Raw genomic sequence first — 16,725 nt, 5'->3', positions numbered from 1 at the left:
CCAGTTTCCCTGATCGTCTTGAGAGGGTCGGGGAAGATGTGGCTGGGCTGCCTCAGAGGAGAAAAAGGCAGAAAGGGAAGGGGATCTGCCTGGGTTGGCTCTGGTCCTCCTTTCACCTGTTCCAAGAAGGGAGCAGGAGTTGGGGGTGAAACAGCAAGTTCTTCTGGCTGGCAGAAGCCCAAGAAGAGGGAAAGCAAGGGCTCCCAAGGAACCTCCCAAGCAAGGATGGGCAAGAAAGTGGTGCCCATGGTTCAGCGTACAGTGATGGGGGGGGGGCAAAATTTCCTACCATTACATCTGTGCTGGTGGAGTCTGAGCTGGTGATGACTGACTGGGGAAGAGGTAACATTCCCCCCTTATGTGGCAGCTGTGAGAAGGCAGATCCCCCCTCCCAGGGATCTTTAGGAAAGGGGGGGTGGGAAATAAAAACTGCTGGGAACAATCCTGCTCCTTAAGGGCTCCTTGCCTGAAATGCCTCTGAGCATCTTCCCGTCATTTCCCTTGGCCTCAATGGAAGAACCTTGTTCCCAGAGGGCCAGGAAGATGTTGCAGTCAGCACAGACCCACCACTTCCGTCCAAGAGGCAGGCAGTCGACTTTGCAGGTGGCTGGATGGTCCCGGCACTCGTCTCTTGGCTAACCATTGTTAATGCATTTACCGTAAGAGCAAGACGGAGAGGTTTGCCTGTCCTGTCTGCTTGCACGGCTGCTGTTGGAGTTCCCCTTGCACTGGTACCCAAGCTTGCTTTATTTTTGTACTCCTGAGGGGCTTGTGCTGCAGCCAGTTAGATTAAAAAGACTTGCTTTATGGGGCTGCATCAGACTGCTATGGAAACCTAACAGAGGGCTGTAGATTAGACGAGGGGAACAGTGACTAGGATCAGACGGGCAGAGTCAAGGGAGGCTGCAAGTGTGTGACTTTCTACTCAGTCCTAATGTTCATTTTTCTAAACGTGCATTCCAGGTTGTAAAACCTAAGCTAAAACCACTCTGCATATTAAACCACTTTACAAATCTCCTTTGAACTGAGCAGGACCCTTCCAGCAGAAAAGCTCACACACTTTGTTCAGAAACCACTTTGCCCTGTGGCTCTTGGGAGGGCAGAGCCAGACAACCTGTTGCTGCCTGGGCTTCTAAGCGAGGTGAATGCCTTCTTCCCTGCTGAAAATGGCTGACCAGAGCAGAGCACAAAGCAGCTCTTGGCCCTCCGCTCCCCAAGTGACTTGCAACCAGGCATTGGTCTGCTGAAGACTGCGTCTGCTTTCCCAGGGGAGTAAGGGTCTCTTCCCATCACACAGGATTCCTGCCAGAGTCCCCCCCCCCCCCTCTCCTAGGAGGTGCTTCTCAGCTCTTTGTTCCTGGGTGAGGGGGAGTTTAAAGAGAGGCAATCTGCCACCTCTTCCATGGTGAACTGGCTCTTGTCTCTTTTTCTACTGGCAGGGAAGCGTCTTTCCCCACTTGTGGGCAACCACATGCAAATCAGCTTCCAAGTCCCCCAGCAGTGTTGGTGCCAAAGTGGCTTTTACTAGTTCCTGTTTCCTTGACTTCAAAGGGAGCTCTGTCCCTCAACAGAGGAGTGTTGGCCTCTCTGCTCCCTTTCACAGGACACTTCCCTTGTCAAGATGGGCAGTAGTTTTCCCAGTCAAAATTCATTCTTCTGCAAGCCAGACTGCAATCACAAGCAGGCAATTGGGTGGATGGTGCAAATTTTGCCATGCAACAAACAAAGGTAAAGGACCCCTGCAGGGTTGGAAGGGATCCCAGGGATAATCTAGCCCACCCCCTGCAATGCTGGAACTCGTGGACATCCAGTGAAGCTGAATGTTGGGAGAGTCAGGACAGGTTGGGAGGTTCGTCCAACTTGGATGGCTTTAAAAGAGTCCACAAATTTCATGGCGGACCCGGTTCAATGGCTATGCTCTGCCCTCAGGGTCCGAGGCAAAAATGCTTCTGAGTACGACATGCTGCTGCTCTCAGGTCCTCCTTGGGGGGCTTCTTCCCTTTCCGGAGCGCCTAGTGAGGAGACTGGAATAGTTGGGCCTGATCCAGACAACGCTTAAGCTGTTATGAGACAGTGGGCAATGGACGCTCGCTGTGATAAGAATAGGGTGCCCGTACATAAGGGCACCCTGGAAATGCACGGATCGAAGGGCGCAGGATGGAGTCGGCCAGCCGTTGCAAAACCGGCGCCCCGCCGTGGCCCGGCCGGCGGTTCTTCTCTCTGCGCTCCTGCCGGCGGTCATTCCTCCTCTGGTCGCTGCTAGGGATGCACGACCTGTCTGCAAGGGATTCCCACATGGCGGGGTTGGTGTGGGCAGCCCTCACGACACGCGGACATCTTTGCAATGCAGAGTTGGTCGGCCGCCAGGCCTGGTGCTGGAAAGCAGCTCCCCGTAGAGCCCGTCCCCGGGGACCCTGCCATCTTCCCTTCCGTGGACACGAGCAAGCCGGGCGGCGCTGAGGCGGGATGCCGGGAATGGGGCTTCTAAGAGATGCTCTTTCCCCTTTGGAAACCTGACAGTGGGGGCAAAGACCGCCGCCCTTGCCCAGCGCAGCAACCCGGCTTGGAAAGGAGGCGGCGGCGGGCTCCCGGCGGCGGGGTGGCCTCGGGGGGCCAGCGCGTGGCCTCCGCCGGGGATGCATTGCCCCGCCCACCGCTGCAGCTGGTGCCCGGAGCCGGCGATGCGGTGGCGGAGAAGGTGAGCGACGGGGTCCCCCTCCACTTGGAGAAGCCCAGCCTTCTGGCCCGCGCCCCGGGTGGGGGGGGGGTGTTGCGAGGGGGGGAGGGAGCCGCCCACCGCCCAGCCTGGTGGTTGTTCCTGCCGCGCGTCTCTAGCCGGGAGGTCCCTAAGCTGGAGACCGGCGGCGCCAAGTGCGCAGCGGCGCGCAGAGGACAGGGCGACCCTGCCCGGGTCGGGCGCCTTCGGGGGCTTTTTCCTCCGGCTCCGCTCTGGCCCTCGGGCTCCCGCCCGTTCGCTTGCCTCCAGAGCCTTGGGCAGAGGAAGGGGTTGCCGGGACTCCAAGCTGACAGCGGGGCCGCGGGCGTGGGGCTGCCCCACTTTCTTGCCCTCCCCCCCCCCCCAAGCGGCTGCTGCAGAATCTCCCTTTGCAGAAGCCGCGCCGAGTCTGGCCAGACGGCCGAGGCCTTAGCGGGCTCGAAGCTATTTCCATTTTATAGATGGGAAATAGAAAGGTCAGACCTCGCCCCCGGAAAAGGGCTTCTTCAGAGATGAGGGCACCCCCCTACCCAAGTCCCTGGAGCAGAAGCAAGCGGGGAAGGTCTGGTCGATGCCCCTCAGAAAGGAGCTGGAAAAGGATCCAGGACCTCCCCTGCGAGGACAGCTTACACCGTTTAGGGCTCTTTGGGTTGGGGGGGAAATGGGATTTAAAATGCAGGGAGAAGTTCATGAAATGATGGAGGGTGTGGAGAGAGAGAGAAAGAGAGGATCTCTTGGTCACCCAGGGAAATGTACAGTATTAGCCATACATTCAGGCCAAATAAAATCAAATGTTCCTTTGCACAGTGTGTACTTGTGGAACTCATTGCCACAAGAGAATCGTGGTAATGGCAATTCTGGTAACTTTTAAAACAGTTTGACATGCCTGGAGGATGAAGAGAGCAGTTAGATGGGACCTTCATTCTAGAGGCAGGAAACTGTTTGCTGGGGTGGGGGGAGAGAGGGGGTGCCAGTCTGCCTTGAGCTGCTCCAACCAGGCTGCCCTTCGGCCCTGACAAACACTTGGCTCCTCCAGCCATGTAGCTGACCCTGTGGCCAAAGGACTGAGCCATGGCACCCCCAGGTGTCTCACCTGGCTGTGCCCATCTCTCCACAGGCCCATGGACCCCTGGTGCTGCCTGCGCCCCCCCTGGCGATGGGGATGGGGCTGTGCCTGGCTGAGCTTTGCTCTGCTGTGCCTGGCCACACTCTCCTTGCTCTGCCTGCAGTCTGCGCTCATGCTGCGCTTGGCCCACCGTGGGGCAGGAGGACTCCCGACCTCTGCAGATGCTGGTGTCTCCCGGAGCCTCCAGCTGCACTCCAGAAGCAACCGGACTCTTCAGCGGCTCCTGGGTGCTGGGCCTGCCAATCTTGCCTCTGCCCAGCAGGCTCCGTTGTGGCACTTCTTCCTCTCTGGCCTGTGGAGATTCTGGCATCGCCTTGCAGAGGGGCTGGGGAGGTCCTGGCAGGGCTCCAGGACGACTGTCCAGTTGCAGCCCCTGCCCTGGGCTGCATGGCAGAAGAAGCTCTCTTCGGGGGTGCTGGGCCCCCGCCTTCAGCAAGTCTTCCAGAACTACCAAGCCATGAATAAGTACCGGGTGCCCCCGGGGGCCGCGCAGCGCCGAGGGAACCCCCATGCCGCTGGGACAGAGCTCTTGTGCCAGCTCCAGAGCCGCGTGGCAGTGACCACGCTCCTGGGGGACGAGGGGCCCTTTGCAGACCCAGAGTGGAGGGGGCTGCTGCCCCACAGGAGCCTGAGGCAGGAGCTGGGCCCCCTGGGAAAGTGTGCCGTCGTCAGCTCTGCTGGCTCCATGTTGGGCTCCAGACTGGGCAAGGAGATTGGTGAGTGCTGGTTGGAGGGGGGGAGCATCCTGGCGGGTGGCTCTGGCACAGCCTCCAGAGGGTGAGGGGATGCCTTGCCCTTCAGGAGAGGGCGCCATGCGTCCTGGCACTCGGGAGCATGAAGCAACCTGCCTCTCCCGTTTATGGGAGTCACCCAGCTATAGTTGGGTTTCAGAGCAAAAGAAGAGTGTGCAGGATCAGGTCAGTGGCCCATCTAGGCCTGCATCCTGTTCACAGTGGCCAACCAGGTGCCTGTTATGGGAAGCTCACAAACAGGATCCGAGAACAGGATCCCTGAGTCTCTCCTCCTGAGTCCTGCTGGGATTCAGTCCTGACTCCGACTGTGGAGGCAAAGCAGAGCCCTTGTGGCTACTAGCCATTGATAGGGGTTGTTCCCTTCATATCCTACCTCATATACCTGGCTCTCTCCTCTCCATTTCAAGTAGTTTAGCAGCAGAGTGGCAGCGGCAGCAGGAGGTTCTCAGCATCCCTTGGGCCTTTCGGGGGAGTCCTGGTTGTGCCTTTTGTGTAAAATTCCATCTGAGTTCTCACAGAAGGAGCTCATTTCACATCCTAGAAATGTTAGCAGAGCATTTCTGTTGGCAAAGTCTCAGGAGGAAACTCCTAACAATACTTTACAGTTACACAGTGATAAAATAATAGCAATACTGAAATAATGGGTAGTTATCTGGTCTTCATGGGAGTCTGCTTGAAATGGGCCATCTCATTCCCCTGATGATGCAGCTGCCCTGGGACACGTCTTGAGCAGCCCTCCCCCCCAGCATGGCTGGCTGCCCCTCTCCCCAGGGAGGGAGCTGCAGGTCTAAGAAGGGCCCTGGTTGGGTAGGGGTCTGCCTGATCTCCCTCCCCCTGGCCCTCATTTTCCTCTTCCTCCTCTTCCTCCTCCTCTTAGACTCCCATGATGCTGTTCTTCGTTTCAACGGAGCCCCAACTACTGGCTATGAGGAGGACGTGGGCACCAAAACTACCATCCGCCTTGTGAATTCCCAGGTGGGCAATGAAAGGGGGGGCTGGGAGAGGACAGCAGGGTGTGGATATGGGTTTGGGCCAGATAAAGGGAAGAGCCAATTGGGGGCAGCCTAGTGGGGCTGCAGTATGTGGGGTTATGAGCTTTGGACTGCTCTGTAGCCACAATCCCCTCCCGCCAGCTCTAGGGTGTGCTGAAGCCCACTGGCGTCCAGAGGCTTGAGGCACCTTCAAAACTAGCAAATGTTATTAATTATGAGATGAACTTTTGTGAACTCAGGCCCGTGTCTTCAGGTGAGAGTTGAATGGCCGTGAGATGCCAAGATCACAGCCAGTGATCATCAGAGCTTCCATAAAAAGACACACCTTCAGCCGCTTACCAGCAGATTGGTGAATAATGCGCTCATCTCGGCAGTGAACACCTGCCCTGGGTCAGGGAACCGTTCGCAAGGAACAGTTGTTGACAGCACAGGATGCTGGCGGCACTGGTAAACACAGTAGGATCAAGAGCTGTTGTCTCAAGGTTACCCAAGAGTGATGGCGCTGAAGTTACTGCCTTCGCCAGCTCCAGTGTGAGTTTGTGCTCTGGCTGAGGGGCACCTGTGCACTGCCAGGGCCTTGGACGTGGCATCAAGGGGCCTTGTCCACAGAAGTCACCCCCATGCTGCTCCTCTGTGGGTGGGAGGGTGGGTGCGCATGAGCACACTCTCGGGTGCAATATGAGCAGCAGTAGGTGCCAAGCAGCTCAGAGCAAAAGGCATAATTTCTCTCAGGGGAGCAACAAGAGGATAGAAGAGGGAAGAGTGGCCTCTCTGAAAGTGCACCACCCCCTTTTTCGGTGGGGCTGCTCTCTGCCTGCCAGCCCGCCCTTCCCCACTAGGCTTCAGTGATCCCTGGGCAGGTATTTGTGGGCTCTGGGCAAGAAAGCTGCACGTAAGGGCCAGCAACCCTGGGGACCTCTCCCTGCCCTCCCCTCTCCGCCTCTGCTTGCATCTGAACAACTTTCTGGGATCCTGGAGTCAGGCCCGTTCTGACCCGATCCGCCCCCCTCTACCCCACAGCTGATGGCTTCTCCCGAGCAGCATTTTCTGGATGACCAACTCTATGCGCAGGGAGCCTTGGTTGCATGGGACCCAGCCCCTTTCCCAGGGGACCTGCAGGAGGTGAGACCCTCTCTCTGCCTTGTGCTTGGGGCAAGACGAGATCCGTGGGTGCCAGGGGAGGGCAGGGGCATCCTCTGTGAATTACACTCCCAGGACTTGATGGGCTACTCTGGCACCTCCTGCCGGCTGTCAGGGGAACTCCCTGCATTTTCCCTCTGGCTTGAAGGATGAATGCCATAGCTAGGAGGAAATCAAGAGCCAGAGGCCACCAAAGATGGTGGGGTGGGGTGAAGTGAAGCTCTGCTCTGCTCCACACTCCCCTTTCTCCCTCTCCCGGCAGTGGTTTGAGGCCCCCGACTACCCCATCTTCAGACCCTTCCGTGCGATGCGCTCCCAGAGGCCCCAGCAGCTCTTCCACCTGCTGCACCCGCGAGTGCAGTGGCAGCTCTGGGGGCTGGTGCAGGAAGGGGCACCTGAGGCAGTACAGCGGAACCCACCCTCCTCAGGGCTGCTTGGTAAGGAAGGCACTCCCCTCCCTCGTGTCTCCCAAGGGTGCTCCCTTTTGAGTGGCCACGAGGCACCCTTCCTCTTCCTTCTTTTTATTCAGAGCTCCTCTGAGCCCTGCTTTCCTTCCTCTCACTGGTTGGGGGCAGGGGCGGCTGATGTTACTCCAGGGCATGAGGTGCGAGGCACTTTCCACATTCTCAGGGGGACTCATCAAGCACCAACTTTCCAGCCCTGGTGAAATAAGTTTCCTCCTGGCCCCCTCCTCTGCCGCCCTGCAGGTCCTTCTCTGCAGCGGCCCCACCTCCATCTCTCCCTCTTCCAGGGACGGTGCTGATGCTGTCGCTCTGTGACCTGGTCCATGTCTACGAGTTCCTGCCCTCGCAGCGCCAGTCTTCACGGTGCCACTACTACCAGGACTTTGTGGATGAGGCCTGCACGCTGGGTGCCTACCACCCACTGCTCTTCGAGAAGGACCTGGTTCGCCGCATGAACCAAGGCTCGCCGGCTGACTTGGCCCGGCTGGGGCGGGTGACGCTGCCTGGCTTCCAGGCCCTGAATTGCACCCTGGAGGAGTAGCAGCCTGGCCAGGGAGGCATGCCATGAGGGGCCCGGGACACCCCTGCTGCTTAGCGGCCTGCAGTCCCTGGGGGGGAGAGATGGGGGGGGAAGGAACTGGGGTCTGAAGGGTGCAGCCAGACCAAGCCATGGCCCAGGTGGGGGTGCTCCCCACAGGCATCTCACGGGCTCCCACAGTGGGTGGAGGGCACAAAGGTCCCCCTTGCAGGGCGTAGACGGAGGTGGATCTTCCTTGAAAAATATGAAACTGAAGCTGAATCCCAGAGGAGCCCCAGAAGCGACTTTGGTTCATGTTGCTTTAAAAAATGGGGTCCAGTCAACCCCCTTTGAGTCACATGACTCAAACTGATTAATTCTGGGTGGTCTTTCTTTCGACAATCCCAAAGTTGAAGAGTCAGGTGCTGCCAAGTTGGCCATTCTGCTGTAGAGCACTCCATCTTGTCTCCAGAAAATGATATAGCTTGGAAACTCTCAGGATGTGAATATGTTGCTTGAAAAACCAGGAAAAAAGAATCATAGAATCTTAGAATTGGAAGGGTCATCTAGTCCAACCCCCTGCAAGACTGGAATAAAGAGTATTTTATAAAACGTGCTTCATGTAGTATGTATTCTCATCATAGAATCATAGAATCATAGAGTTGGAAGAGACCACAAGGGCCATCGAGTCCAACCCCCTGCCAAGCAGGAAACACCATCAGAGCACTCCTGACATATGGTTGTCAAGCCTCTGCTTAAAGACCTCCAAAGAAGGAGACTCCACCACACTCCTTGGCAGCAAATTCCACTGTCGAACAGCTCTTACTGTCAGGAAGTTCTTCCTAATGTTTAGGTGGAATCTTCTGTCTTGTAGTTTGGATCCATTGCTCCGTGTCCGCTTCTCTGGAGCAGCAGAAAACAACCTTTCTCCCTCCTCTATGTGACATCCTTTTATATATTTGAACATGGCTATCATATCACCCTTTAACCTCCTCTTCTCCAGGCTAAACATGCCCAGCTCCCTTAGCCGTACTTCATAAGGCATCGTTTCCAGGCCTTTGACACCTCATAGACACCTCATAGGTGTCTATGATGGAATATTATATTGACTGTGGTCTTTTCTTGACTGTTTTATTTCATCGTTCAATGATGCTTCATGCATGTACTGTATAGAACATTTCTCTCCTTTTCACCCCCCCCCAGACATATAGAATCATTAATTCATAAAATTGGAAGGAACCTGAGGGTCATCTAGTTTAACCCCCTCCAAGAAAGGAATATTTCACCCAATGTGGGGCTCAATAATTATAAGGCATCAGACATTTTTATTCACCCCAGTGACTTGGACAGGTGAGAAAATCCAGGACAGCCGTATTAATCCATATCTGAGATTTTTTATAAAACAAAACTGTTGTGATCTGTTATGAATGACTCTCTTGAAGGTGGTCACAGGGGTGACCCAGAACTCATTGCTGATGGTCAAGCCCCCCCCCCCCCATAACAGTTCAAGCTTCGGGTCCCATAATTGTAGGTCTGTCCCTGTCCTGCAGAATGGTTGCAGGTATGCAACAGACAAGCTTTGTAGAAGCTTCTGGAAGAGAGGTTTTTTGCAAGGCATCCAGCCCCAAGCCTGAGACCAAAAAACCAAACTGCCCCCCAGGAGGAAAAAGACACCAAATTCACATGGAGCACAAGTGAGCAAGAAGGCACCTCACATTACCCCTCTGTCAATACCCTTCTGACTATTCCCTGAGAAGCTGAAATCCTTCTTCGTATAGACTTCTGTGCTGTTTCGTGGCACTTTTGGGCTGATCCATGGCTACCAGCCACAATGGCTGCCTTCTGCTTCCACAGCTGCAGGTGGGATTCCTCTGAATACGGCACAAGCAGGACCTGAGTGCAGCAGCAACACTTGCAATCTGCAGCAACCTCTGAGACCGGAGATAATTCGGAGCCATCGTAGCTGGTAGCTCCTGGTCGCCTCATCCTTTGCAAAGCCACAGAAGTTGGTGGCTGTCACAACCTCTTGTGCTGTGTGAAGAAATGCCTCTCTTTGTCCACCCTGAATCTTCCAGCATTCAGCCTCACCCAATTACTATGCACTCTAGTATTGTGAAACAGGAAGGAAAACTTGTCTCTGTTGAAGGAGTTGGGTATGTTAGGCCTGGGAAAGAGGAGACAGAGAGGAGATAGGGTAAAGAAAGGTAAAGGTAAAGGGGTCCCTGGACAGTTAAATCCAGTCAAATTCGACTATGGGGTGCAGCACTCATGTCTGCTTTCAGGCTGAGGGAACCGGCCTTTGTCCATAGACAGCTTTCTGGGTCATGTGGCCAGCAGGACCAAACCGCTTCTGGCGCAATGGGACACCGTGATGGAAACCAGAGCACACAGAAATGCCGTTTACCTTCCCTCCACAGCGGTACATATTTATCTACTCATGCTGGTATGCTTTCATACGGCTAGGTTGGCAGGAGCTGGGACAGAGCAAGGGGAGTTCACCCCATTGTGCAGATTCTAACTGCCAACCTTACAATTGGCAAGCCCCAGAGGCTCAGTGGTTTAGACACCTGCGCCCCATGGAGAGCCATCTTCCAATATCTCAAGGGCTGTCACATGGAAGATGGAACAAGCTTGTTTTCTCCTGCTTTGAAGGGCAGGACTCAAACCCATGGCTTCAAGTTAAAAGAAAGGAGATTTCAACTAAACACCAGGAAGAAGACAATGAGCCCTTTGGCAGTGAAACGGTCTCTGCTTCCTGGGAGGTTTTTAAGCAGATGTTGGATGGCCATCTGTCATGGATGCTTTAGTTGACCTTCCTGCATTGTAGAGGATTGGACTAGATGACCCTTGGGGTCCCTTCCAACTCTACAATTCTATGATTCTCTGACATTCTTGCCTGTGCTTCAGCTATTGATATTCCCCACCCCTGCCACCCTGAAGATTAGTTCAGGGTGTGACCAAGTGTGACTGCTGGCAGCATGTTAACTCCTTACAACCCTGGACATGTATATCGGCTTCCTCCCAAAGTTTCATCACGTCAGGACAGACAACCCAGGGTAGTGCATGCTGTTTATGGGGTGGGGCTAAGCTGATATGCTTTAAAAAAATAAAAGGGGGCATCTTCATGCCACTATTTATTCAAATTTCTAGGGTGTTCACCTGATAGTCTGTCTGCAAAGAGAGCCCACAACTATTTGGGCAGGAGGGAGGCATAGATGTGGCCACAAGTCACTCCCTGGACAGTTTCTGGCAAGTACCCGTAGATGGGAGCATTCCAGTCTGGGAGCATCATTTCAGCTGCCAAGAGGAGAAACCCTAAACTGAAATTCATATTCCCAGTTGCTGGCTTTGGGACTTCTGTGCAGACACCCTTTTCTCTTTCACAGCAACTGTTGAATTTAATATTGAAACAATCCCTCAGCATTTAAAGGTAACATCCTGTCCCGGGTTCCTGCCCAACTTGTGTCAGCCATATGCGTCTTGAAGGACAAACCTCCTGTAGCCCCCACTGCTTGCATGTGGGGTTCTGACTTGACCCGAGAGCTGGTCTTACGGCTGCCACAGGCCCTCCAGGAGGCCACTCATGGCTTCCTTTGCTTTGCGGTCTCTGCTCCCTCCCTGCGCACCCCCGGCGCCCAGGTACAGCTAACAGAAAATGATCTGAAAGTGCTCCTCTGAGGCAACCGACTTCCCAGGGATGTGGTTTCTGCCCAGCGGGTGGCGGGGTGTGTGTGTGGGGGGGTGTGCTTCAACCTTGACATTTTGAGAAGCAGGAAGCCAGAGGAGATCTGCTGAAGATGGGCAAGCAGGTGGTGGCTCTTGCTCCATGAAGCCGCTTCTCCCCTCTGCACCTGGCTCCTCTGAGATGTGAAGTAAGTTTTGTGGGAAAGGGGGTGGGGGGAGGAAGAGCCCCTTCGCCTGTCTAGCAGGGAGGCTGCTGGTGTGAAAGAGGGAGGCGCCTCCTGCTCGCCCCCCAGGCAGGAGCCTGGCTGCCTCTCAGCTCCCTCACCCTTGGCGCTGGCCGGCTGGCCCAAGGCAGGAGCTGAGAGGATGGAGGGGATGGGACAGCCACACAAGCAGGCTGGACAATGGCTGCTTCCTCCAGAGGGCCTTCAGGAAACCTGAGGCTGCCCTGTCTTTCTCCTCCAGACAACGGCCAGTGGTTCTCATGGCTGACCCTCTTGGTGTACATGTAGGGCCAGCCCATCATTTTACTAAAAACAATGCAGAATTTAGAAATTGTTAGAAAGACATCACTGACTTATTTTAATAAAATATGCACCCACTCGATTGTAGGGAAAAAACTCAAAGCGGTTTACGAAAAATATAAGATGATTAAAAATCACTAAAAAAAACCTACAAACATAATATATAAAGTTAAAAAACACAATAAAATAGACTAAAACAAATTAAAACTCCTGCAGACTTTCTAAACATCTGGGTAGCCTTGGGGAGTTCCAAAGTGTCGGTGCTGCTACACTAAACGTTCAGGTTCTTACTGACACAGCACAGGTATGATGTGGCACATGAAAAAGTGCCATTTCCACCAACTGAACATGCACGGTAAGGCCATCTTGTAGGTAAACTGGTCCCAAGTTGTTTAAAGTCATTATATCCTAAGAGAGAGGCTGGGAACAGGAGTGTTCCAGCCCGACAGAGAGATACAATTTCTAGGTACCCTCAGGGACTGTGTCCTAGAACAGCTGGAGCCAAGCAGAGGCGGTGGCACCCAGGATCTGGTATGAAATGTTAAGTGTCGTTGATCCAGTTTGGCTGGGTGTTCATCAGTATGTGGATGAAACCCAGCTCTACCTCTCTTTTAAATCAGAACCAGTGAAGGCAGTGAATATCCTGTGTGAGTGTCTGAAGTGAAGTTACAGGGAACCAGGCAGAGGGCCTTCTTGGTAGTGGCACCCGCCCTGTGGAACAGCCTCCCATCAGATGTCAAGGAAATAAACAACTATCTGACTTTTAGAAGACATCTGAAGGCAGCCCTGTTGAGGGAAGTTTTTAATGTTAGATGTTTTATTGTGTTTTTAATATTTTGTTGGGAGCCGCCCAGAGTGGCTGGAGAAGCCCTGCCAGATGGGCGGGGTATAAATAATAAACTGTTGTTGCTGCTGCTGCTGCTGCTGCTGCTGCTGCTGTAGGGACCACTGTGCACCAAAGCAATATAGAGCTCCATGGAGACTTGGCAAGAGAACCTAGCACAGTCCGTTAGGCTTCGAGAGAGGCGCCCTGACTGGCAAAAAGGAAGCTGAGGGGCAAAGTCCAGAAGGTCAAGCTCCTCAAAGTTCTTGGAAATAAAAGAGGAGGAGGAGGAGGAGGAGGAGAGGCTTGGGAGTTGAAAAAGCTCGGCAGGTCAGGCAAGAGAGCACAAGGGCCCAGAGGATGCCTTTGTGGTTAGCAAGCAGAATCAGATAAGCTGTGAGAGGCAAGAAGACATTCTTAAGAAAACCAGAACGCCACCCACATCAAGGGAACCAAAAGCGACACAAAACTTGGGGGGGGGGGGGGAACGCAAGCGGCCAATAAGGGATCCGAAAAATAATAATAATTTAAAAAAAGAATTTTGAGGCTCACATTGGTAAAACCATAAAGACCAACAGCAACAAATTCTTTAAATGTATTCGTAGAAGGAGATGGCCCTGGGAAGCAGGTGGACAGGTCCCTTTTGTTTTTCACTTTCATCCTTCCCTCAGGGGAAAGGTTTCTTGTGAACACCACCCTCCACAAGTCCTATCAGCCACTTCCTGCACCCCACCATCTGTTTAAAAGCAGCTCTGCCATCTTTCAGATTTAATGTGCCGGTATTCCCATTTGTGTTGAAGAGGAACCCATCATTTACACAGGCTCATCCCAAAATGCCCCCCAGCACCCAACAAATTGAACCCCCTGCTCCTGACACCACTGTCTCACCCCCACAATCAGACTACACAGCTGTGCCTGGCTGGCTGACTCTGCACATGGATCTGGTAGCATTTCAGAGAAAGCTACCTTGGCGATTTCTCGACAGCGTACCTGGCAACCTGAAGTTTTCCTCCTAGGACTTCACAATTCAATTTCCCCATGTCCTTGGAGCCAACATGCACACCCCCAACACTACAGACCAGGCTAGCTAGATAGCAGATGAGCAATGCCCAGACCATCATTCTCCATGATAGCAGGGGAGCCATCATTCTGAGAGCATGACACAGCTCTTTTGTCTCCAAAGGCCTTATCTACCAAACCTCCTGCCTCTCTCAGTTACTCTAGGTCACAGAATCAATATAAATATTTCCAAGGACAAGGAGACACCAAGTACTGAGTATGATTACTTTACTGATACACAGGAAGCTGGGGGGGGGGGGGACAGAAGGAAGCAGCTGAAAGGAATGAGTCATGGTACTTTAGTTGAGATTCCTGTTCCTATGAGGGAGGAGTTGGACTAGAGGACCCTTGGGGTCCCAACTCTACTGTTTCTCCAGCTTCAGTTGTCTCTATACTAATACACAGAACATGTGAAATAAACAAAAGGAACTTGAGCTCTTGATATGGGATGGAAAATATGACCTAATAGGCATTATTGAAAACTGGTAGGATGAGACTCATAAATGAAGTGTAGAAGTTGGACTTGGAGCATGGAAGGCAGGTTAAGAGTGTTTGGGTAAATGTTATAGGATAGGAAAACAGCAGTGACATCACTGTGGGAGTCTGCTATAGACCTCCAAGCCGGACTGAAGACGTGGATGAGGCCTTCCCAGAGCAGATGACTAAATATTCACAAATAAGAGGGAGATCAGCTCCCCTGATATCTGTTGGAACTCAAACTCTGCCAGGAATGTAAGGTACTCAAAAAATTCTTTGATTTTTGGAAGTCGCAGTCACCTTGGGTGGAAGTGACTACATCCTCCTAGAATCATAGAATTGGGAGCCCGTAAAGGCTTCTAATCCAACCCCCTGCCATGCAAGAATCACTACTAAAGTATCTCTGAAAGGTGACCGTCTGACCTTTGTAGAAAAACTTCCGATTAAGGAGACTCCACCAGCAGAAAACAAGTTTGATCCATCTTCCAGGTGATGGCCCTTCAAATATTTGAAGATTGTCATCATGTCACCCTCCTCTTCTCCAGGTTCAACATCCCCAACTTCCTTAACTGTCTCTCATCAGACTTGGTTTCCATACCCTTTGCCATCTTGGGTACCCTTTTCTGCCCACCCTCCGGCTTGTCCATCTCCTCCTCCATCTGCCAGGGGTTCTTGAACTGAGATTCCTGCATTGCAGGGGGTGGACTAGTTGTCCCTTGGGGTCCCTTCCAACTCTACCATTCTATGATTCTAAATAAACAAGCAACAGACAGCCAAATAAAAAGTTGGAGGGTCGCAACTTAGCAAGACACACAACTCCTTATCTCCTTTCTCCAGGGAGCGGGTGCTAGAAGGCTGGTGCCGGTCAGCAGCTGCGGCCCTCAGGCTTCCTGCAGCCCTCCAGAGCGAGCCCCAGCCCCACCGGAGACTGGCAGTGATGAGCCCAAATTGCACCAACTGCACCCGTCCAACCGACCAGGCCTTTGCTGGCATGTACGCCCTTATCTTTGCAGTCGGCCTCCCTCTGAACATTGCAGCGCTGTGCATCTTTGTTTTGGGCCGCGCCGGGCGCTCCATCACCATCACCTACATGAAGAACCTGGTGGCCTGCGACCTGCTGCTTCTGGCCTCGCTGCCGCTGAGGGTGCACTTCTACGGCTGGCGGCCTCAGCTGCCTCAGCTGCTGTGCGAAGTGGTGGGCACGCTGCTCCTGGTCAACATGTACTGCAGCATCTTCCTGCTGACCTGCCTCAGCTGGGACCGCTGCCTAGCCGTCTGCTTCCCGCTCAGCCCGAGGGCCCAAGCCGTGCGCCAGCAGGCCAGGTACATCTGCGCAGGGGTGTGGGCCTTGAGCATCGCAGGGACCATCCCCACCTACGCCACACAGAGGACGAAGGGGCAGCGCATGCTCTGCTTCGACGAACGCCCCCACTACATCACGGCCCGCGGGGTCCCCACTGCCATGGCGCTCGCCTTCGCCCTGCCGCTGGCCATCATGGTGACCTGCTCCTGCCAGCTCCTGCGTGCCGTGCACCACAGCGGGGCCGTTCAGATGGAGTTGGTCAACGGCACAAAGATCCGTCACATGGTGGTGACCAACGTGGGCATCTTCCTGGGCTGCTTCTTGCCCTACCACATGGCGGTTCTTCTGTACCAGGCACCACAGCTGCAGGGGGAGTGCTTGGACATGGCCTACCAGTGCACCCTGCTCCTGGCCTGCGCAAACGCCGCCCTGGACCCCCTGGCCTATTACTTTGCCACAGAGACCTTCCAGCACCTGGTGCCATTGGATTACCTGCTCAGAGGCTGGGGCTCCCACAGCAACCCACAGCAACAACACAGCTCCCACAGCAACAACGCCAGGGGCACGAGGAACCTTGGCCAACCCTTGAGGGCCCAGGGTCTCCTTGGGCTGCCCTCGGGTGAGGAGCTGCTACCCTTGGAAGGGGCAGAGGCCACCAGGGCAGAGGGAAACGGCAGCACAAGCATTTGTGAGGTTGCGGCTTGACTGGCACAGTTGTGGGTGTCTGGTCCTGCCCTGCAGCTCAAGGAAGGTAGTGCCAGAAGCATCGAGGCCGCTCATGTCAGGAGGAAAGGCTCCCCCAGGGGGGTTGGGAAGGGTACAGAATCCTTAAGCTGTAGAGTTGGAAGGGCCCCAGGAGACATCTAGTCCAGCCCCTGCAATGCAGGTAGCAGTGCGCGTTACCAGTAGCAGAGCTGGTCCCTTCAGTCTCCACAACGGCTTCATGGGAGCCAGAGAAGAGTTGCTGTGCTCCTTTGCCTTGACGATCCTGTGCGGATCCTGCTTTTTCTAATAAAGAGTTAACCGCTTGCTTCCTGTGATTTGCTGCTGGTTCTCTCCTGTCATGCACCAACCTCTGCCTGCCTTCCCAGCAACCAGGCCAGAGTGTGGCGCTGCCTGTAGCTTCCTCCTCCTCCTCTGTCTGGGCT

At 54.2% G+C, this 16,725-nt stretch overlaps 2 protein-coding genes across 3 annotated transcripts; both read left to right on the top strand.

Moving 5' to 3' along the window:
* Positions 1–2,161: 2,161 nt before the first annotated feature.
* On the top strand, positions 2,162–8,962 carry LOC309338914 (beta-galactoside alpha-2,6-sialyltransferase 1-like). Of its 2 annotated transcripts, XR_014155102.1 has the most exons (7): positions 2,162–2,698; positions 3,834–4,558; positions 5,472–5,569; positions 6,607–6,708; positions 6,989–7,163; positions 7,478–8,268; positions 8,944–8,962. XR_014155102.1 is itself a non-coding variant. In XM_081856437.1 (6 exons), the coding sequence occupies exons 1-6, from the start codon at positions 2,637–2,639 to the stop codon at positions 7,729–7,731; spliced, it is 1,416 nt and encodes a 471-aa protein (XP_081712563.1). In that variant the 5' UTR covers positions 2,162–2,636; the 3' UTR covers positions 7,732–8,319. The 2 variants fall into 2 exon arrangements, 1 of the variants encoding a protein (XP_081712563.1); XM_081856437.1 differs by lacking the exon at positions 8,944–8,962 and having other exon boundaries at positions 7,478–8,319.
* Positions 8,963–11,483: 2,521 nt separating this feature from the next.
* Positions 11,484–16,606, top strand: LOC309338918 (lysophosphatidic acid receptor 6-like). Its single transcript, XM_081856446.1, has 2 exons — positions 11,484–11,579; positions 15,112–16,606. The coding sequence occupies exon 2, from the start codon at positions 15,212–15,214 to the stop codon at positions 16,280–16,282; it is 1,071 nt and encodes a 356-aa protein (XP_081712572.1). The 5' UTR covers positions 11,484–11,579; positions 15,112–15,211; the 3' UTR covers positions 16,283–16,606.
* The last annotated feature ends 119 nt before the right edge of the window (positions 16,607–16,725 follow it).

This window comes from Podarcis erhardii, assembly GCF_964252035.2.
Source record: "Podarcis erhardii genome assembly, chromosome: 3".
NCBI classification, from domain to species: domain Eukaryota; kingdom Metazoa; phylum Chordata; class Lepidosauria; order Squamata; family Lacertidae; genus Podarcis; species Podarcis erhardii.
This window is presented reverse-complemented; position numbering and strand designations above follow the sequence as displayed.